This window comes from Mastigoproctus giganteus, chromosome 2 (assembly GCF_048544385.1).
Source record: "Mastigoproctus giganteus isolate SK-2022 chromosome 2, ASM4854438v1, whole genome shotgun sequence".
NCBI lineage: Eukaryota > Metazoa > Arthropoda > Arachnida > Uropygi > Thelyphonidae > Mastigoproctus > Mastigoproctus giganteus.
Genome location: NC_143576.1, coordinates 239394909 through 239417997, shown reverse-complemented (window position 1 = coordinate 239417997; position 23089 = coordinate 239394909). Strand labels below are relative to the sequence as shown.

The following is a 23089-nucleotide window of genomic DNA, read 5'->3' as shown; positions in this document are numbered from 1 at the left end:
GTCCAGACACGATAGGAGGGATTATATGCTGAAAGCCTTGTGGATTTTAACTTAGGAAATTAACTAGAGAAACTGCTAGTTAAGGGGAGAAGGGTAATTTAGATCTGCATTTATCTGATGATATGGGTCAAAGTAATGCTTGCACTCACTTCAGGAATTCTTGTTTGTTGCTACAACAGTCTATGTTGATAAGATGTTCTGAGGGTAGCAATGTTTCAAATGAGGGGGAAGATAAAGCTTGAGATACAAACAAATAACTTCAAGGAGTGTGTCAGGGAAGTAAGCTATAGAAGATTACTTAGCCTCAACTGTGTCTACAGTAATGTCAGGAGTGTTGTCAACAAAATGGCTGAATTGTACTTCTGGTTAAGACAACTAATGCTGATATAATAGGGCTAACAGAAACGTGGTACTGTCTGGAAACTGGTGATGATGAGTTCCACTATGGCATGTATAATGTATTTAGGAAAGATAGGGAAGGTATAAGGATTGGTGGTGTCATGATTCTTATCAAAAGCAGACTGAATGCAAAAAGAGCTTTTGCTGAGTCTGAAGTTGTCTGCCAGCATAGAATCTGTGTGATGTGAGTTAGTTGGTAGCAAAGGAACAATGCGAGTGGGAGTAATCCACAGATCAGAAGATTGTGAAGAATGTGACGACAATCTTTACATGCAGATGGAATGGACAAGCAAATGTGAATGTCTTATTATGGGTGACTTTAACCTTCCCCAGACTGATTTGAATAAGTGGGACGGAAACTCATCATGGGGAAAATCATTTTGAATAAACTAGATGATTATTATTTGTACCAGCATGTTAGAGAAAGTACTAGGGGTGAGAATATTCTTGACCTCATCATTACACACGAATCAGATATCACAGGGCTGAAAGTACATGAACCATTGTCAGGAAGCAATCATGCAATCATCAGTTGGAAGATGAAGAAATATGTTACAGTAGTTAAAGGTAAAGGTACGGGTTTTAACTTCAGAAGAGGGGACTTTGACAATTTAAGGTACTATATGGCATCTTTGAATTGAGTGGATTGCCAAGGGATGGCAAATATATTTGACTTATGGAATACTTTTAGAGCAATAAATCACAGAAGCCATAAACACATACATAACTTTAAGAAAACATTGCAGGAGGAGGACGCCCAAAAGGAAATGGATGACTGCAGAGCTGGCTGGTCAAACAGAGCAGAAAAAGATAGCATGGGACAGTTACAGAGTGATAAAAAGTACTGAAGCCTACAACAGGTACAATTTGATCAAGAGTTTGGCCTGAAGATGCCCTCTGTACCCACAGAGAACCTGAAGACTGGGATCATGTGATGCACTCCACTCATGCAATGTATACTTAGATCTAAGAACCCAACTACTCCTAGACTGCCACATTACATGACTTCAGCCAGAAACCAACTTATTGGAGTCTAATGATGCCTTCTGTGCACTGACCAGTTATGCCAATGAGGTCTTTTGTCGTCTCTGGCATCACCTGCAACTTCCAAACACTCCTTCTGGACAACCTCCTCCCCATAGCAACTGATACCCAGCACCGGAAACTCCCAGTCATGAAACTGCAAACTGGGCTCCTAACCCACTCTTATTGCTGGCCCAGGGCACACCCCTGGGAGGGATAATCCTTAGTGGCCACTAGTTGCCCCGCCGACACCACTCCATGATTTGCCATTGTGATGATCTCTAACTCTTTAATTTGAACTTTACCTGTTCTCTTCTCCCTACCCACAGTCCTTCTCCAGGAATCCCCCAACCGCATCTAGCACTCTTCCTGCTCCTTTTCATCTGGGGGATGCCTATACTCTGCCATCCCCCCACTGTCTTCCACTTCCTGTCTGTTCTCTGCCAGTCCCTCCCCACTCTCACTCCTGAAAGAGTGTGGATGGCCCGTCAGATGTTTTACTACTCTCTGGTCCGGCACCTTGTGCCGGTGGAGAGATGCTGGGAGGCTCCTTCCTGGTGATCATGCCTCCCAGTAATGAAGAGGCCAGTCAAACAACACACTATTCACACAACCCATATTGACTGGCTTTGAAATGTTAACAGAGTACTTAATGCAGATTTGTGGGAAACCACAGAAACTGCATAACAATAACACTGTGTCCACTATGTAATAATAACACAAATAAGGTCAGGGAGGCCAAGGCTGCATATGAATTGTATTGGACTTTTCTGGCACATTAGCAGCAGTGGCTATGCTGCATATGAGAAAGCATTGAGTAAGATATCACATAATTGATAGAAGGAATTTTTCATGTATGTGAATACAACAAAGAAGAAAGCTAATCAAATCACACCCTTGCACACTGAGTATGGGAAAGCCCAAGTGATGTTGCAGATGAATTAAATAGGTACTTTGCATCAGTTTTTACTGACAAAAGCCCCTTCATGCTGAGAAGAGGCTGTGTGATTGAGGCTAAGCCACATGAAATTAGTAATGTTGAAATTACAGATAACTGTTTATTAGAAAAACTTTTGAGCATAAAAGCAAGTAAGGCTCCCAGGGCTGATGGCATATACCCTATAGTTTTGAGGGAGTGCATGAGGGAGTGTACTGAACCACTAATGTTAATTATGAGGGGATCTTTGGACTCAGGAGAGATTCCTTTGGATTGGAGAAATGCCAATGTATCATCAATACATAAAAGTGGTTCTAAGAGTAAATGGCATTTTAAAGGATACACAACATGGCTTTGTTAAGGGAAAATCATGTTTAAGTAACTTAGTAGGCTATTTTGACACAGTTACTCAAGAGCTGGATTTAGGGAACAATTTTGATAGTTTATTTGGATTTTAGCACAGCATTTGACTTGGTCCCTCATGAAAGGTTACTGTATAAGCTTGATCATGTTGGGATTACTGGTAAGATTCTAAGATGGATTGCTGGGTGTCTGTAGAGCAGAAGACAGAGGGTTGTGATTAATGGATATTGTTCAGATTGGTGTAACATCAGGAGTAGGGTCCCTCAAGGATCAGTTCTTGGACAACTGTTTTTTCTCATTTTCATAAACACCATCAACAAAGGGATAGATGGAAGGCATGATGTCAAAATTTGCAGATGACATACAGATTGGCAGAATCAATGATCAGCATCAAGAAGTGTTCCTTCAGGATGACTTGAAGGGACTTCAGTGATGGTCAGAGACGTGACAAATGCTACTAAATGCAAGGTCTTACACTTGGGGAATAGCAACCTACAAATAAATTATACACCTGGTAGGGTTAAATTAAAAACAGTGGAGGAGGAAAGAGATCTGGGAGTTACAATATGGGCAGATATGAAGTTTTCTGAACAGTATAAACAGGCAACTAGGAAAGCCTATGGTATCCTATTAATGATATATCGAACATTATCCTGTACATACAGGGATGTCATAATCCCACTGTATAAAGCAATTGTAAGACCACATTCAAAATACTATGTTCAAGTATGGAGACTTCATCTGAAAAAAGACATTCAGCTTCTTGAGAGGGTCCAAATGTGGGCAACTCGAATGGTGAAACCAACAGAAGGGTGATCATATAAGGAAAAGACTCCAATTATGTGGGCTACAGAGATTGACAATGAGGCACCTCAGAGGTGACCTGATTGAGGTTTATAAGGCTCTGAGGGGGATTAGTAAAATGAATGTAGGTGGAATTTTCATTGTTATAAAGAATTCCAGAACTAGGGGTCATAAATTCAAATAACAGGAGTTGAGGTTTGGATCAGATTGCAGGAAGTGTTTGCCTTCGCAGGTAGTTGAGGCTGACAATTTGAATAAATTCAAAGGTCAACTAGATAGTTACCTGTGTAAGGAGGGAAGCATATAATTTGTATTTTCATATCTACTTGGGGTTTTTTTTTTTTTTTCAGCAAAAGCCTGTAGCTTCCTTGTACTATTACTATTATTACTAGGGCTGGTGGTGTACAAATGCATAGTAATTACACTAGTAATTACAGACCTGTTAGGTTGACTTTTGTTCTGGGGAAAATAATGGAGTCACTGATCACAGAAGTAATATAGGACCATCTAGACAGGAATAAAGTTCTATTGCAGTCACAGCATGGATTAGTTAAAGAGTGATCTTCTTTGACCAACTGATTGGATACTATGATGCAATAATAAAGGAAATGGATGCAAAAAATAATATTTACATCATACACTTAGATTTCAGTAAAGCTTTTGATATTGTTCCACATAAGACTTCTGAACAAACTGGAGTAGTGTGGCATTATGAGCAAGTTAATTTTATAGATACAGGGATGGTTTACTGGAAAAAGAAAAAACAAGTGTTTATCAAATAAAAAAAGGTCACTGCTCTTCTTGGACTATAGTTATTAGCAAAGAACACCTGGGTTGAGTGCTGGACCCAGTGTTGTTTTCTACGTTTATTAATGATGAAGGCATATCAGGCTTATTGTCTAAGTTTGCGGATGATAGGAAGGTTGATAGGGGGAGTTAATGACAGTAATTATGGTATGTTACTGTAACAAGATCTAAAAAAATTAGTCACGTCACTGGAATAAGCAACTCATACACCAACCATTAAGTTCAATTATTACTATAAACAAAAATGTTGATACAAAAATATAATAAAATGTGAAAATTATATTTACAACGAAATAAATAAAACTTATATGATCTACCATAAAATAATAAAATGTGATAACTGTATTTACAATAAAATAGAACTGACATAATCTACCATAAAATAATATGAATTAAAACATTGTTACATTGTAACATTTTATTACATTGTTGTTGTTGTTGTTTTTGGTTTTTAGGAACATTAGCAACTAAGGCCATATTGCTCCGGGATATGCAGTGGTCATTCCCTGACCTTTCCGCATCCTCCGTGTTTGGTGGTGACGGGCTCGAACCCCGGTCTAATCAAGAAGCGTGTGCTGCGCACTGCTGCTCCTTCCCACCTGGCTATGGAAGCACCTTATTACATTGTAATATGAATTAAAACATCATTATATTGTAACAATGTTTTAATTCATATTATTTTATGGTAGATTATGTCAGTTCTATTTAATTGTAAATACAGTTATCACATTTTATTATTTTATGGTAGATCATATCAGTTTTATTTATTTCATTGTAAATATAATTTTCACATTTTATTATATTTTTATATCAACATTTTTGTTTACAGTAATAATTGAACTTAATGGTTGGTATACGAGTTGCTTATTCCGGTGACATGAGTTTTCCCAACCTTGGAGGCCTTTTTCGGGAAAAAATTAGTCAGATGGGCTAACTGCATATGCATACCAATAATTCCAGAATAACATACCAACTGTATAGCACCACACTTTGGGTAGAGAAAAGACCTGGGAGGGATAATCATGACTTGAAGTTCTCTGTGCAGTGCAAATGGGCTCTTAGGACAGCTCCGGCTAATACTAACTCCAAGTGACTAAAGTAGTCCTTTCTGCATTCATTACTTTTGTGTAAATTGTAATCATATAGAGCAGGGTATGGGCAACCTCCGGCCCACGGACCAACTCCGGCTTGTGAAAGTGCATAAACCAGCCTGTGCTCATTTTCAAAATATATAAAATAAACAGCCTGTTGAAGAATAAACATCATGAAATTATGGTAATTGTAATTTTTATTATATTTGCTGTTATTAAATTGTTTTTAACATTTTTATTGCACGACATCTAATGAATCATATGAACTTTTTCCATATATTTCGAGTAAGCAGCAGTATTTCCAATGGTAAGCAAGCATTCTGTCAACACTTTTAAGCAAGCATAGTGGTTCCTGAACTCTCGGTTCTGAAGAATGTTATCGCAGGGCAAGTGTATCGTCCGTTTCAACCGGCAAATGTCAATGAATAATCAATAGATAAAAGTAAATAATTTGGAGAGGACTTACCATTTTATTTATATGAAGGTATTTACTGAACTCTATGGCAATGCATAACTGAAAATCTAAGATTATTAAGGTTTTATAAAATCTTCGAAATTATGATAATTTTTCAATTTAATTTTTTTTATAATTGTATAGTATCATTGTATTTTTGCAATTTTATCATGAATTTGTATTTCATTTTCCTTATTAATAAAATTAATTATTTGTATGAGTAAGTATAAATATTACAATAAATAACATAAAAACGGTTTAATGGTGTATAATTTTTCATTATACACTATTTTAATAATCCTAAAAATCATAGAAAGCTAAAAAAATTTGGCCCATGTGTACCTCACAGACAATTTATTTGGCCTGCCATTTAAAAAGGCTGCCATGCCCTGATACAGAGAGTGGATTTCTTTCTTTCTATTTTGCACTTATCTTATTTTATTTATATCATACAGTTTTATTCGTTTGCACCAATAAGGTGCATTTTTTATTGGTGCATTTTTTATGCACCAATAAGGCAGGTTCATGAAGCTGTACCAAACATATATTATTTCTAAATTAAGCTTCCTTTTCTTTATTTATACAGTGCAGCAATTGTTTAGATTAAGTGCACATATCTGTTTATCAGTTCAAAAAAAAAAAAGGGGGGTGACCATAAAAATTAAAAAGGCAGCAGAACACCACAAAGATTTTCATAAAAATATCCTAGCAACTGGTTGCATCTGTATGAATAAAATATGCATGAGAATTTGAAGTATTTAAAATATTTTAATTGAGATATGAAAATTAAGAATTTTCACATTTCCAATTTGTGAGATGTCGATTTATCAAAAAAAAAAAAAACTGAAACTCTTCTGGATATGTAGAAGGGCCAGTTGTTATAAACTTATATGATGGTGTTAGGATACTTGAAAATTAACCAGTTGAAAGTCAGTCCTCAACAAACATCGAACAAAAGTATTACCAATTAATGTGTGGTCACAACCTTGTTGACAATCAACAAGCACATGATATTATTAGGTGCAGTAGTTTTACCAGACCTCTAATTAAAACACCACAAGTGGGGAACTCTGTTGTAGAATACTCGTTTTAAACTATCTACAAATTAACTGTGAGATGGTTAAAATGACTGTTTGGCATTCTGTTCAAAGATTCTCTTGGAAAAACTTCATTTTTAGGGTCCGTAGTTTAACAAAGGACCCATGTAATGTCACTCAGTTGTCTGTCTGTCTGTCCGTAAGTCACAGCATTGTATCTCTGGAACCACTCAATCTATTGAGTTGAAATTTTGCATGGGTTTGTACATCATGTGGGCCAACATAACGCCATATTGATCATTGTTGACAAAAATTTGTCTGAGAAATGGGGGGTGGTTAAATGTGGGGGTACAAAAATGTTTTCGACAACCTATAGCTTATTATATACCATTGGAAAGAGCCTCAACAAGTAGGTTTAAAGTATAATTTTAAAATATTTTTTAAATTAAAAATGGTGGTGCCAGACAGGAAAATGTGAGTGATTTTCGTGTCCCTCCTCTATTTCTGTCGCTAATAGTGCTAAAAATTTAAAAATCACATTAGTTATGCATTATTCGATGCTTATCAAAGGAAAATTATTCCGATTGAAATCTATCATTTACTTTGTGTTAAAATTAAAAAACCAATTTTTTATTGCACTTTGATAGCACGCTTCTTTGTGTTAAGTAACTCTCATTTTGGTGATAAAAAGGTTGCTAAATAGTTAGTTAATAATTCTATAAAGGTGATTTATAAATTTTGCAACAAGAAGTATTTTTTAACAATTTTCAAAGCTGGAGTTGTCCCGGCAAGGAGGAGGTACTCAGAGAGCCAGTGTTGAGGCAGTTGCGGTGGAGAGACATATTATATATGTCATAGACATATATTAGACACCTATGCAGAGTCTTGCACGGCCCTCATCTACCAGTCGCTTCTCCCCCAAGACTTTAATCGCTTCTCCAGGAAGAAGTCGTAGTCGCTTCTCCCACCCTTGTCATTCACAACAACTGGAAAGACTCAAATAGACAACATTTTCGTTAGTATCTCAGTTTTAGGCCAAAGCAGGATACTAGAAACTTTTTTCAGTTACCATAAAGCTCTCTATTTGAGATACTAAACTAATGACCATTCATAACTACAGACCCTTCATTCTGAGTGCTGGGCACTCAGTAGTTGACTGATTTATTTATTTTATTTTAAAAAACAAATATAAAATAAAGAAAAAGATACCAGAAAAAGATGAAGAAAAAGATGCCAGAACAACCTTCAAAGATGTAAAAAATATAAAAAAAAAAAGAATTAAAGATTTTAATGTACTTACATCAGTCTTTAAAATATATAATTATTGTAGTTACTGACTTTTTGATAAAGTAGACAAAAAAAAACAAAAAAAAATCTATTCATTACCATATATTAATTTAATCTCACCTAAAGTTAAAAATAAATTAAAAAAAAAAAAAAACTAACAGAAAACTCAAAATAATTGGCTTGGTCAAGTCAAAATTTACAGATATATGATCTACAATAAAATAATAGGTTTAACGATTATTTAACATTAAACTTTACATCATCATCATCATCAGCCATTTTCAATCCACTGCAGGATGAAGGCCTCTCCAGCAACTTTCCAGTTCCTTCTGTTTTGAGCACTGGCCACCCATTTACTACTCAAAAACTCATGAATTTCATCTATCCATCTCCGCCTTTGTCTTCCAGGTTTTCTTCTAGCTCCTCTTGGGTACCATTCTGTTATTTTCTTAGTCCATCTGTCATCATGTCTTCGAGCTATGTGTCCTGCCCAAGACCATTTTAGTTCTTTAGTTTTGATAAGAATGTCCTTTACTTGAGTTTGCTGCCTAATCCATGTGTTTCTCTTCTTATCTAACAGTCTGATTCCCAATATAATTCGTTCCATTCTTCGCTGTGTAGTTCTTAGCTTCTCTTCCATTCTTTTGGTGAGTGCCCAAGTTTCACTTCCATAAGTCATGGTGGGGAGTATACATTGATTCATTATTTTACGTTTCAGACAAACTGGGATACTGCTCTTCAGTATGTGACTATATTTCCTGAATGCTATCCATCCAAAATTTATTCTTCTCTTGACTTCCAGCCATTTATCATTATTACAGCTAATAACTTGTCCCAGATAAGTATATGACTCCACCTTTTCAATTACTGCTCCTTCAATCATTATTTCCCTTTCCGTGGCATACTTGTTCATCATTACTTTTGTTTTAGCCATATTCATCTTTAGTCCAAAATCCTTACTAACTGTGCATAACTGATTAAGATTTTCCTCTAATTCTTTGGGATTGTGGCTTATGACCACAATGTCATCTGCAAATCGTAAATGGTTTAGGTACTCTCCGTTCACATTGACTCCTTTCTGTGACCAGTCTAATCTTCTGAAAGCTTCCTCAAGGGCAGCAGTAAACAGCTTCGGAGATATTGTGTCTCCTTGTCGAACTCCTTTCTCGATTTTAAATTTGCTACTGTCTTTGTCTAGTCTAATAAAGGATGTAGCACTCTCATATATTTTCTTCAAAATCATAATATATGGAGTATCTATGCCTTGTCTTTCCAGTGCCCGAAACATTGCCTTATGCTGTATGGAGTCAAATGCCTTTTCATAATCCACAAATGCCAGGCATAATGGTGTTTTATATTCATTTGCTTTCTCCATTAGCTGTGATATTACGTGAAGGTGATCCATAGTTGAGAATCCTGTCCTAAAGCCAGCTTGCTCTTTCGGTTGATTCTCATCAAGTATTCTTTCTAATCTGTTAGTAATGACCCTTGTGAACAACTTGTAGATATGGGATAACAAGCTAATTGGTCTATAATTTCCATTTTCTGATTTATCTCCTTTCTTATGCAGCAAAACTATGATTGCATTATTCCACTGCTTAGGCATCACACCTTTTCTAATGCACTTTGTGAAGAGCCTTGCCAGTTTTTGTGTTATGTCTCTTCCTCCCAATTTTAACAACTCTACAGTAACTTCATCTTCCCCCGGGGCTTTCCGATTCTTCATTTTCTTCAATGCATGTTCTACCTCATCAGGAAGAATATCGGGTATGTCGTATGTGTTGCTACTTTGCAATCCATCTTCCCCACTGCTGGTATCATTCCCTCGCTCCTTGTATAATTCTCTATAGTAGTCTTCTGCTATTTGAATTATGCCTTCTCTGCTGTTTATAAGTACACCATCGCTATTCTTCAGTTTCAGTATCATTTGTCTTTCTGTATTACTGCTCATGGCTGCTGATTTAAATCCTTTGTTTTCCCTTAATGCTTGTTCTACTTTTCTTGTGTTAAATCTTCTTATGCCCTCTCTGAGTCTCTTTCTAATGGCTTTGCATAACTCAGTATACTCAATTTTCTCCCTGTCAGTGTTTTTCTTGCTCTTCATTTGTCGTCTTTGATTCGTCATGACAAGTGTTTCTTGACTATTTTTTTTTTTTTTCTTCTTCTTTGGATTTCTGTTTCCCTATAGGTTTCTTGGGCTTTATCACTTTCAGAAAGTTGTAATATTCCTCGTCGATATCTTGGTCCTGAGCAGTCTGCAGAAGCTCAAACTTGTTCTTAAGTTCCAGTACATACTGCTTTTTCTCCTCCTCTGTTATTTCAAAGACCTTTGTATTATTTACTCGAGTCAGTTTTTTCCTTTCCTTTCCCACATCTATATCAAGTGTACATCTTACCATTCTGTGATCACTTCCAACATTTACCTTATTCAGGACGGTAACATCATTCACAATATATCTTCTGTTAGTGAGGATGAAGTCGATTTCATTAGTTGTTAATCCATTTGGACTCTTCCATGTCCACTTTCTGTTCACCCTTTTCTTGAAAAAAGTGTTCATTACTGACATTCCTTGAGATTCTGCAAATTCCACAAGTCTTTCACCTCTTTTATTTCTTTCACCAATTCCAAAATTTCCTATAGTTCCTCTTTCTGCACTGTTTTGCCTTTTTCCAACCTTAGCATTGAAGTCCCCCATAATAATAGTGTAGTGGGTTTTCTGCTCATCTAGAAGAATCTCAATTTCAGTGTACATTTCTTCAACCTCTTCATCATCATGGCTCGATGTTGGTGCATAAATCATTATAATCTTTAGCTTGTACCTCTTAGAAATCTTGAGTATTAGTCTTGACACCCTTGGTGATGTGATGTACTTTTGAATTCCAAAATGTTGTTTTTAAAATCTTTATGGACCAGAAACCCAACTCCACCTTCACTCCTTTTACTGTTTCCATTGGTGTACAGCAGATTTCCACTTGATAAACTTATAAGTGATTCATTTCTTCTTCTTGTTTCAGCCAAACCGATGATATTCCAATTCACATTTTCTAATTCCTTTTCCAGCTCTAATATCCTGTCTTCACCGATGAGTGATCGTACGTTATAACAGGCCAAGTTCAATTTCCGTGCATGGCAGCCTGGTCGTACCCAGAGATTCTTAGCACCCTCTGCTTCCACTCTGATCCTCTCGCTGCCATAAGAGGGAGAGTAAAAGCTGCTGGGGACTGAGGGCCATTTGTATTGTTGTGCTCTCATTGCTGGAGGGTTTGGTCTTTTCCTCTTCACGCTGACCAGGCGTCTTGAAGAAAACCACTCTACACGTTCGTTGCCACATAAGTGACGTAACGGGGCTTACCATCGAGAAGGTGTGCATGAGTGGATTTTAGGGAGGCAGGCCAACCGGATTTCTCCTAAATCTTCTGTAATAGAGAGATATTGGATCCATCAGTGTTTTAGGCTGAGTGTCTGATAACACACAGGATACCTGTTTCCCCTCTAAAGCCCCAAACTTTACATACAAGGCTACAAAGTAGTTGGTCAGTTATCAAGGAATTGTGTGTGCATGCACATGCCCACACATTCAGTGAAACATAAGTTACTTTGAGCATCATGATAGTTGTTGCTAAACATACCAGAAGAACTACCACAGACAATACTGCTCTGCTAGATCATTCACATACAACAGTGTCTAAAGTTTACATAATAGTATCTAGAGTATTTTAGACTATCTAAAGCTAATGGTTCTACAACCAAAAAAAGATCCAGCCAATGGCTCATGGCTGAACACAGGTTCTTGATGTGAGAGGCCAACAGAAGTTGAAAAGAATTGTGCAATCGAACATATGGGCCACAATCAATCAAATGACAGCAAATGAAATGACAGCTAAATGACAGCAAAGGGATATATCAGAATGCAGAATCTGTTGGACCCTCTCAGAGTTGCATATAGCAGCAGATAACCTCCCAGGGTTGTTCCACTCCTGCCAACTAAAAGCAAGCAGCTGTGGATACAGTTGGCACAGGAACACTGCACTAATTATTTCAGGAGTGGAATTCTGGTCCTAGTTTCCATGGTGACAGCAAGAAGACAGTATGGTGGGAACATCATAAATAAATGGACTCATCGTGTCAACAATGCAAGCTGGTGGTGGTGGAAGCATAGAGTATTTTTAAAGCACACGTTAGGTTCACTCATACTGGTGGATCAATATCCGAATGCCACAGTATTTCAAATTGCTGACAACCAGGTGCATCCTTTTATGCTCACTGTTTATCCATCTGGTAACAAACAGCTTTTTCCAGCATGATAATGCACTATGTCACAAGGCATGGATATTTAGCAATGACTCCAAGGGCATGATGCTTTAGCATATTTCACTGTTCTGCTCAGTCACTGGATCTCGATTCAATTGAGCATCTGTGGGATGAGGTAACACGAGATGCCCACAATAGGGATCTACCACTGACCAAACTGAGGCAAATGCAGAATGCAAGTGAGCATACGTGGACCAGTCCTAACAACTTGGGGCTGTTCCAAGGGATAAAGAGGTGTGAATTGTTATTATGTTATTGTACAACTGTGAACAAGTACAAGTTAGTGTACCTAATAAATGTATGTAAAGGTGTGCTGTGAATTGTTAGTAATATTTTTAAATGCACTGAGGAGGCTAATAATATCAGCTGAAATTTTATACCCCTGCTGAAAACGTTAAGTGCAATCACCAGCAGCAAATTTTAATGATATACTACAAATACTGTATATACTAAAACTCACGTCTAATTAACATAAAAAATTACTCGCTTTCAGACTAAGCATCCAAGATTTCTTTCGTGGAGCGCATTTTTTAAAGATACATTTTTATAGAACTTTCAGTGATGCATATCAAAACTAGAGAACTAATTCTCTAGAAATCTCATTGAGATTTCACTGAGTATCACTTTAGTGAAGTCTCACTGACCCTTCACTAAAATGATTTTCTATTGTGTGTGTATGTATAAAGAAATTAATAAAGCTTACATTAACTCCCCTTGAAGAATTGTACTTATAAACATTAAGAAAGAAACAATTATTAAAAAAAAGTATATTACAAAAACAAATATATTCACTTTACTCACCAGCTTTTTTATCCAAAAAATAGGCCAAAAGACACCTCAAGACTGCCTGATGGGCAACTACTAGTACATTCTCTTGACGTTCAAGTTCCTATAATTTTGTTAAATTAAAACAAGTTGCATATGTGCAAACTTTTGCCAACAATTCAAATATAAATTCAAATATGTGTGAGTGTGCATACATAGCTGCACATGCTCATCAGCTTAATACTAATAACTTCTCAAAAGTATCTGCAATGTATTTATTGCAAGAGCATGAGTATCTGAGGCACCACTACATACTGGACCAAAATTATCTAGGGTTGGATAATTAAATATTTGGTTAACAAGGAATGCTTTGTATAATACAAGTTACAAATTTACCAAGTAATGGAAATAAAACTTTTTAATGAATAGTATTCAGTTCATTAAAATTGTCATACAATAAATACTTGCAACATGCTGATCTAATAGATGGGTATCTTTTTCTCTTTTTTTCAGATAAAGAGAGAGACAGCTACATATGCATTTGAGATTGATTATTATTTACACTTGGAATATCTATTAAACTAAAGAAACATCTCATGGGCTGCCAGATTTTCTTTTCTAACAAGACAGCCTTTCAGTGATGTCATTTGTTAAAAATTAATGTTTTTCTATGGAACTCATGGTTAAGAAAAATTTTTCTGTTTTGAGTATTAAAGGCCATAGCATTTATGTGCAGCAGTTGAAATCCTGCCAGCTTAAGAATACATAGAGGACAAGATATTCCTGCTTGTCTTAATATCACCAGCAGATTCCTATCTGTGGTAGCTTATGACGTGGTTGCAGTCAGCGAGAGAAGTGAACATGAAGATGTTCAGTGCTATTTCCACACATACACAGGAGCCCAGTCACAGAAGCCAATAAAAGTACAGCTTGATGTGGGTTGCAGATTGTTTGCAACTCACTAGCTCAGTGAATGCTTTGTTAGACCTGTCACATTTTCTAGTTTCTTCGCATGACAAGAAAAGTGAAGAATTATGAATATAGTTTAGTTTTAAATTTAAAAATATTACTTATAATAACAATTAAAGAAAATTATTTCTGAAACTAGACAGTTTGAAAAATCAAAATGAAAGTTGCAAACACCATCTCCTTATACCATGAGCTGCCATTAATTTTGATATGAAACTAAAACTACCATCGATATCTTTTTGAAAATTAGTAATCACGCTCATAATACTGATACTGATTTACTCAGATTATTGTCCATTTATAGCGACTTTTGTCTTCTACTAGTTAACTATCCCTTCATCCATTGTAGCAACCTGCATTCAATACTACATTTCTCCAACTTACACACAAGACATTCAAGTGGGACTGTCTCACAAACCTTTCTAGAAACTAATAATTATATCAAAGTTATTAGTACTCAATTCCACTGTGACTACAATGCCCTTAAAGTTGTGGCAAACACCTTACCGATGACAACTTTCTTTTTAATTTATGAAAAAAGCTGCTTTTTTTTTTTTTTTATTCTGCTTGGAGTATATGAATATTTCATCTTTTCTTAATGGATTGCAATATTTATTGTAGCAGTGAAGAGACTAATTTTTTAGTTTTTAATGGAAAAAAAATTATATATTTAAAAGATACTGTGTATTTTACTAATGAACACTTTTTTCAAGAAAAGGGTGAACAGGAAGTGGACATGGAAGAGTCCAAATGGATTAACAACTAATGAAATCGACTTCATCCTCACTAACAGAAGATATATTGTGAAGGATGTTACCGTCCTGAATAAGGTAAATGTTGGAAGTGATCATAGAATGGTAAGATGTACACTTGATATAGATGTAGGAAAGGAAAGGAAAAAACTGACTCGAGTAAATAATACAAAGGTCTTTGAAATAACAGAGGAGGAGAAAAAGCAGTATGTACTGGAACTTAAGAACAAGTTTGAGCTTCTGCAGACTGCTCAGGACCAAGATATCGACGAGGAATATTACAACTTTCTGAAAGTGATAAAGCCCAAGAAACCTATAGGGAAACAGAAATCCAAAGAAGAAAAAATTAGTCAAGAAACACTTGTCATGATGAACTGAAGAAGACAAATGAAGAGCAAGATAAACATTAACAAGGAGAAAATTGAGTATACTGAGTTATGCAAAGCCATTAGAAAGAGACTCAGAGAGGACATAAGAAGATTTAACACAAGAAAAGTAGAACAAGCATTAAGGGAAAACAAAGGATTTAAATCAGCAGCCATGAGCAGTAATACAGAAAGACAAATGATACTGAAACTGAAGAATAGCGATGGTGTACTTATAAACAGCAGAGAAGGCATAATTCAAATAGCAGAAGACTACTATAGAGAATTATACAAGGAGCGAGGGAATGATACCAGCAGTGGGGAAGATGGATTGCAAAGTAGCAACACATACGACATACCCGATATTCTTCCTGATGAGGTAGAACATGCATTGAAGAAAATGAAGAATCGGAAAGCCCCGGGGGAAGATGAAGTTACTGTAGAGTTGTTAAAATTGGGAGGAAGAGACATAACACAAAAACTGGCAAGGCTCTTCACAAAGTGCATTAGAAAAGGTGTGATGCCTAAGCAGTGGAATAATGCAATCATAGTTTTGCTGCATAAGAAAGGAGATAAATCAGAAAATGGAAATTATAGACCAATTAGCTTGTTATCCCATATCTACAAGTTGTTCACAAGGGTCATTACTAACAGATTAGAAAGAATACTTGATGAGAATCAACCGAAAGAGCAAGCTGGCTTTAGGACAGGATTCTCAACTATGGATCACCTTCACGTAATATCACAGCTAATGGAGAAAGCAAATGAATATAAAACACCATTATGCCTGGCATTTGTGGATTATGAAAAGGCATTTGACTCCATACAGCATAAGGCAATGTTTCGGGCACTGGAAAGACAAGGCATAGATACTCCATATATTATGATTTTGAAGAAAATATATGAGAGTGCTACATCCTTTATTAGACTAGACAAAGACAGTAGCAAATTTAAAATCGAGAAAGGAGTTCGACAAGGAGACACAATATCTCCGAAGCTGTTTACTGCTGCCCTTGAGGAAGCTTTCAGAAGATTAGACTGGTCACAGAAAGGAGTCAATGTGAACGGAGAGTACCTAAACCATTTACGATTTGCAGATGACATTGTGGTCATAAGCCACAATCCCAAAGAATTAGAGGAAAATCTTAATCAGTTATGCACAGTTAGTAAGGATTTTGGACTAAAGATGAATATGGCTAAAACAAAAGTAATGATGAACAAGTATGCCACGGAAAGGGAAATAATGATTGAAGGAGCAGTAATTGAAAAGGTGGAGTCATATACTTATCTGGGACAAGTTATTAGCTGTAATAATGATAAATGGCTGGAAGTCAAGAGAAGAATAAATTTTGGATGGATAGCATTCAGGAAATATAGTCACATACTGAAGAGCAATATCCCAGTTTGTCTGAAACGTAAAATAATGAATCAATGTATACTCCCCACCATGACTTATGGAAGTGAAACTTGGGCACTCACCAAAAGAATGGAAGAGAAGCTGAGAACTACACAGCGAAGAATGGAACGAATTATATTGGGAATCAGACTGTTAGATAAGAAGAGAAACACATGGATTAGGCAGCAAACTCAAGTAAAGGACATTCTTATCAAAACTAAAGAACTAAAATGGTCTTGGGCAGGACACATAGCTCGAAGACATGATGACAGATGGACTAAGAAAATAACAGAATGGTACCCAAGAGGAGCTAGAAGAAAACCTGGAAGACAAAGGCGGAGATGGATAGATGAAATTCATGAGTTTTTGAGTAGCAAATGGATGGCCAGTGCTCAAAACAGAAGGAACTGGAAAGTTGCTGGAGAGGCCTTCATCCTGCAGTGGATTGAAAATGGCTGATGATGATGATGATGTGTATTTTACACCTATTATTTAAAAAATAAGCAAAAAGTATTAATTTTGCTGAAAATTAAAAAAACATTATAGACAAAATATAAAGATGAAATTATCAGTCTCTTCGACTAAATCGATAAGCCCTGGATCTTACGGCTCAGGGCTGATCGATTTTTTCTGAACCCAAATTGATTATTAGAGATTAGATTTTTGGAGTCAATTTACCATGTGAGTCGACGATGAAATATTTTTCCAGGGTTTTTACTTAAGCAACTGGTGAGAGAAATGGGTATATAATTTAGAAGAATAGAATGATCTTTCGCTGGTATGGGAATTGCTATTATACAGTAGCGATATCAGGAACTGGGGAAAGAATATTCAAGGAAGATATGATTGAAAAAGGTCAGCAGTGGAGAGACTGATTTTTTTATCTGTGTTGGAGCATTATGTAATATATTCTGTTGGAATCTACAGCACTGTTTTTTCAGGTAGATATGGCTTCTTGAAGTTCAAGCATTGTAAGTGGTTGATTGTAGGGTAAAGATCATCTAAGTCTGAAGTCCAGTTGGGACTTTCCGGCTAATACAGGCTGGCCTCAATTAATGCGATTAATTCGTCCCGTGAGCGCATCATGCGAAATGGAAACGCGTTAATCGAATATAATAATCAATAGGGAAAATTATAATTGGTCCTTGACCGACAGGAATATCCATATATATCAAATAACTTAAATAACTTTAAATAACTTTTTAACTATATACCATGTAAAGGATAATGAAAATAATTATTGAATTAAATGTTTATTGCATAAACCAGCGGTTCCCAAACTGTGCGCCATGGAATATTTTAAATTTTTAAGGGAAACACAGCGATACTCGACATCTGTCAGACACTGCGCGAACTACTAGCGCGAGGTAGTTCATAATTTCAACATTTCTTATTAAGTTCTTTGGACCTAACTCCTTAATAAACGGAACTGTTAGGTATTTCTTTTGGTCTAGGTGTGCCGTGAAAAAATTACTGACACACTAAGGGTGCCGTGAATTGAGAAAGTTTGGAAAACTCTGACATAAAATACACAATGAAGAAACAATTTCTTACGGAAATATTTGAACAGAGTCGTTTGAACAGTGTTGACTTTCTCTTTCCATCAATCAATTTCCGATAGCCAACAACAATCTTCACTTGGCCCTGGCAAAATAAATATCGCAGAGAACCTCAAACCTTTTGTGTGAGGTTCTCTGCGATACGAAAGATTTCATCTAATAATTTTTACTGTTATCTCCTTCATGGTAACATTTTCATCTGGTTCATTTAAAAATTAGAATATTTAAATACAAGTCTGCATTGATTTTATTGGTGGGAGACAAACAAGTAACACATCTTCTTCTGATGGGTGATGAAAAACACTGAGGTGGACAGCAGGCAAAGGTTTGTTTATTGCCCAACCGAAGCGGGGTAAGCTTAATGTGTGATTCAAATCTTTCTAAACTATCCCATAAAAAAAAAAAAAGAAAGAAAGAAAAAAAAAAGATTGCATTAACTGGAAATTTGCATCATGTAAAGTGAAATGTGGTACATTTTTTTCAAATAGCGGCAACTGAAAAACACATTAATCGAATTCGTGTTATGCGAGGCCTGGCTATACTTGGATCTTCTGGAACAATGGATCATATGCTGTCAAGGCAAACAAACTGCTAGTTTGGGGGATATACAGACTAAAAGATTAACAGTGGCTGAAGGCAGAGGCAAAAGTGACTCTTGCACTGCTTCTATTAGAATGAGCAGCACCATGGAAAGCAAGGTAATGGAGATTTCCAAGATTGTAGTAGTAGTAGTAGTGGCATGTGATGCAAGAAAGCAAGTGTATGAGCTTATGCAGCATCAGCCAAAAAAAAAAAAAATCACACCATTCCCTCCAAATGCCTGTCCAGTTCCTCCTTAAATTTATTCAACCTATCAACTTCCACAACGACAGATGGAAGTTTGTTCCAGCAATTAACCATCCGCTGGCTAAAGGCAAATTTCCACACATCTATTCTACATCTGTCCTTTCTTAATTTGAATTTATGCCCCCTTAGGTTCGTAATCTGAACAAGTGGAAGGATCCCATCAGAATTCAGCGTGCTCAACCCATTCAAGGCCTTATATACCTCAATCAGATCACCGCGCAGGTGCCTAGTCTCCAGCCACTGCAATTTGCAGAACTTAAGCCTCTCTTGGTAAGAGGATCCCTTCATTCCCCTCACCAATCTTGTTACCCTTCTCTGTACACACTCAAGTAAATCTACATCCTTCCTAAAATGAGGCCTCCAGACCTGTATGCAGTACTCAAGGCATGGCCTAACCATTGCCTTATACAGAGGGACAATCACCTCGTTCTCCCTGCTAACAAAATTCCCATATATCATTGATAAAACCCCATGACCTGCCCTGGCAGCCTGTCTGCATTGCTCAGAAAACTTCATATCTGACTGCACAATTACTCCCAGGTCTTTTTCATTTTCTACCACCTTAAGTGTAGTACCACACAGTTGGTACATTTCTCTGGGGTTACTTCTACCCATATGCAGCACTTTGCATTTGTCAAGGTTAAACTTCAGTTGCCACTTCTTAGCCCATCTGTCCAAATTATCTAGATCCTGTTGCAGTAGCACACTGCCATTACTGTCATTAACAACCCTGCCAACCTTTGTATCAATCTGATGGAAACCATAGTGGAACAAATAAATACATGGGCTGTGTTAGGGTAACTTAAGATTAGAAACAGGTGTATGTATACTTACATATACACCAATGCTAGGAGTATAGTTAATAAATTTTATGAGCTTGAAGTGCTGGACAGTCAAGACATCAAAGGCAGATATTGTTGGAATATCAGAGACATGGGTCACACAGATATAAGCAGTGCAGAATTGGAATTTGGAGAGTACAATGTGCACAGAAAGGATAGACAGGACAGGAAGAGAGGGGGGGGGGGTTATGCCATTAGTTAAGAAACAAAATCTAAGGAGTGCATCCAGTTGACATGGGTGGACAGTGCAATGTTGAGTCTGTTTGTTGTGACATAAGCACTGGGAAAGGGAAAATGAGAGTAGGAGTGTGTTATAGGCCTAATGAATCTGATGAGTATAATGAGAAGTTGTGTAGAGAAATAGTGTGGGCCAGTAAATCAGAATGTCTTATAATAGGGGATTTTAACTTTCCAGATATTCAGTAGAACTTGTGGGTTGGTCAATCAAACACTAACAAGACTTTTTTAGATTTATTGGATGACCGTTTTCTACAGCAACATGTTCGAAAGGCAACCAGAGGGAGTAATACTCTTGATCTGATTATCAGCAGTGATTATTCATGCATTAAGAATTTGCAGATAAAGGAACCACTGGGTGACAGTGATCACAATGCTAATGTGGGAATTACTTAAAGATGTAACTACCATCAAGGTTGAAGGGAAGGGCTATTGCTGTTTGTTGTTTGTTTGGTTGGTTTTTAGGAGCATTAGAAACAAAGCCCAATTGCTCCGGGATATGCGGTGGTCATTCCTTGACCTTTCCGCATCCTCCGTATTTGGTGGTAACGGGCTAGAACCCCGGTCTAATCAAGAAGCGTGTGCTGCGCACTGCTGCTCCTTCCCACCTGGCTACGGAGGCGCCAGGGCTATCGCTTTCATAAAGGTGACTACAGGGGGTCTCAGACAGTTTTTAAATTCTGTACAGTGGGATCAACTGATGATGTTACCAATGATAAATGGGAAGCCTTCAGGGAATTAATTTTGGAGACTACTAGGATTTTCATACCAACTAAGAAATACTGTTCAAGATTCAGGCCTAAATGGGTGTCACATGAATTAATGTGACACCCATTTGCCATCTTATAGGATTCGGAATAAAGGGTTGTACTCGGCAGTTCAGATAGCTGGCTTTTACACTAGATGGTAAGACAGATGTTCCGAATGTCAGGATGATGTTGTGGGTGGGAATAAGATCTCCATCTTTCCCAATTGTGATGCGTTTGGCTTGCATCACTTTTTGATGTTTGAATTCCTGGACCAGTTCAGCTTCTGTTACGTTTATCAGATCCTAATCTGCAATTACTGATGTATAATAGATGCGCGGAAATTTGCCTTTAGCCAGCGGGTGGTTAATTGGTGGAACAATCTTCCATCTGTCGTTGTGGAAGTTGATAGGTTAAATAAATTTAAGGAGGAACTGGACAAACATTTAGAGGAAATTTTTTAGAAGAAGTTTGTAATTTTTTTTTTTGGCTGATGCTGCATAAGCTCATACAGTTGCTTTCTTGCATCACATGCCACTACTACTACTACTACTACTGGAAAGTATTTAATGTTGCATGTGGGGGTAACTTGAACAGATAGTCCTCCAAATGTTGTCAGTTTCAGCAGTCTCAAAATATGTATGACTCACTGTTTCAACCAAGAGGTCTCCAGATCTCAGTCTTCTCACCATTTTGGGTGAACCTGCCACATTTCTAAGCATTTCTGTATAAGAAATGGTAAGAGAGTGCTCATAGATTTGTTTGAGAGAGAGAGAATGTAAGATAAGGAATGATGGGCATTCCTGTTGTTCTGTGTCTTTATGCAGTCTTTTATACTTTGTTGCATCATATGTAATTTCATGGTCAGCATTGATGACAGTACTGGATAATTGCCTACGCTGCTCAAGCGCAGAAATATCATCACAGTCCATGGTTAGCTCCTGTTTGTTCTGGGTGGCTAACTTTCCCTCCCAGGTTTCCAGCCCCACCACAGGGAGGCAGGAGCAGTACCATTAGGCCAAACAGTTAGATAACTTAGTTGGCTAGTAAAAAAAGTAATATATGTAATAAAAAAAGAAAGATGAATTTCCTTTCTCTGTTCTTACTTGCGACTTTCCAAGTGTAGAACTGGTTTATAAATGAGCTGCTAATAGAAAACGATATAACTTAAAATGAACTTTTATCACTGAGAAAGATCACTATATAAATCGCACTTTGAATGCTTGACCTCTAATATGCTTGACACCCAGGGCCTAAGAGCTCCAAACTGAACCCAAAAGTACATTAAACCACCAACCAATACTTATGAGTGAAAGAAGATATTAGCATCAATAATAAAAATGAATACAAATATGATAAAATTAAGATACTATCCTGAAGCTGACATTTTCGATGACAGTCATGATCACAGGATAGTATAGCATGAAATGTATGACAGAATTTAAAGGTGACAGATTGGTTGCTTTCTTAGTTTTGTACCATGAAATGCAAAAAAATCTCTCATAATTTCCAATGTCAAAAAGTAATGTGTAAAGAGAGGGAGAGAAGCTTAAGATATGAGTGAAAAAGGAATCCAAAGTATTAAATTAATAAATATAAGAGCAGCAAGGCTCAATATGTTCTACATTATAAATCAGTTAACAAGTGAATGGGAGGAATTATCTCAATAAGTACTTTTAGAAGACTTCGATGCCAAGAAAGCAACTACCTGAAAAGGCAACTTGTTCCAGCTATCAATGACTCACTAGCTAAAAGAAAACTTCCTACAATCTAATCTAAATCCAAAGCCCTGAAATTTGAATTTATGACCCCTAGTTCTGGAATTGTTTATAACAGTGAGAATTCCATCTTCGTTCATTTTACTAATCCTTCTCAGAGCCTTATAAACCTCAATCAGGTCACCTCTGAGGTGCGTGGTTGCCAAACTCTGTAGCCCACATAATCAGAGTCTTTCCTCATACGGTCGTCCTTCTGCCGATCTCATAATTCAAGCTGCCCATCTCTAGACCCTTTCAAGAAGCTCGATGTCTTGTTTTAGATGTGGTCAGTCTCCATACTTGAACACAGCAGAAATGCATAAATATCTTTATAAAAATAA

At 36.8% G+C, this 23089-nt stretch overlaps 1 protein-coding gene across 1 annotated transcript in view; it reads right to left on the bottom strand.

Moving 5' to 3' along the window:
- The window catches only part of LOC150090289 (6-phosphofructo-2-kinase/fructose-2,6-bisphosphatase-like), a 260154-nt gene that overhangs the window by 87926 nt on the left and 149139 nt on the right, over nucleotides 1–23089 (bottom strand). The window contains exon 12 of the mRNA XM_090369065.1: nucleotides 13316–13403. Coding sequence (XP_090225191.1) covers nucleotides 13316–13403 — 88 coding nt within the window. The remainder of the gene's footprint in view (nucleotides 1–13315; nucleotides 13404–23089) is intronic.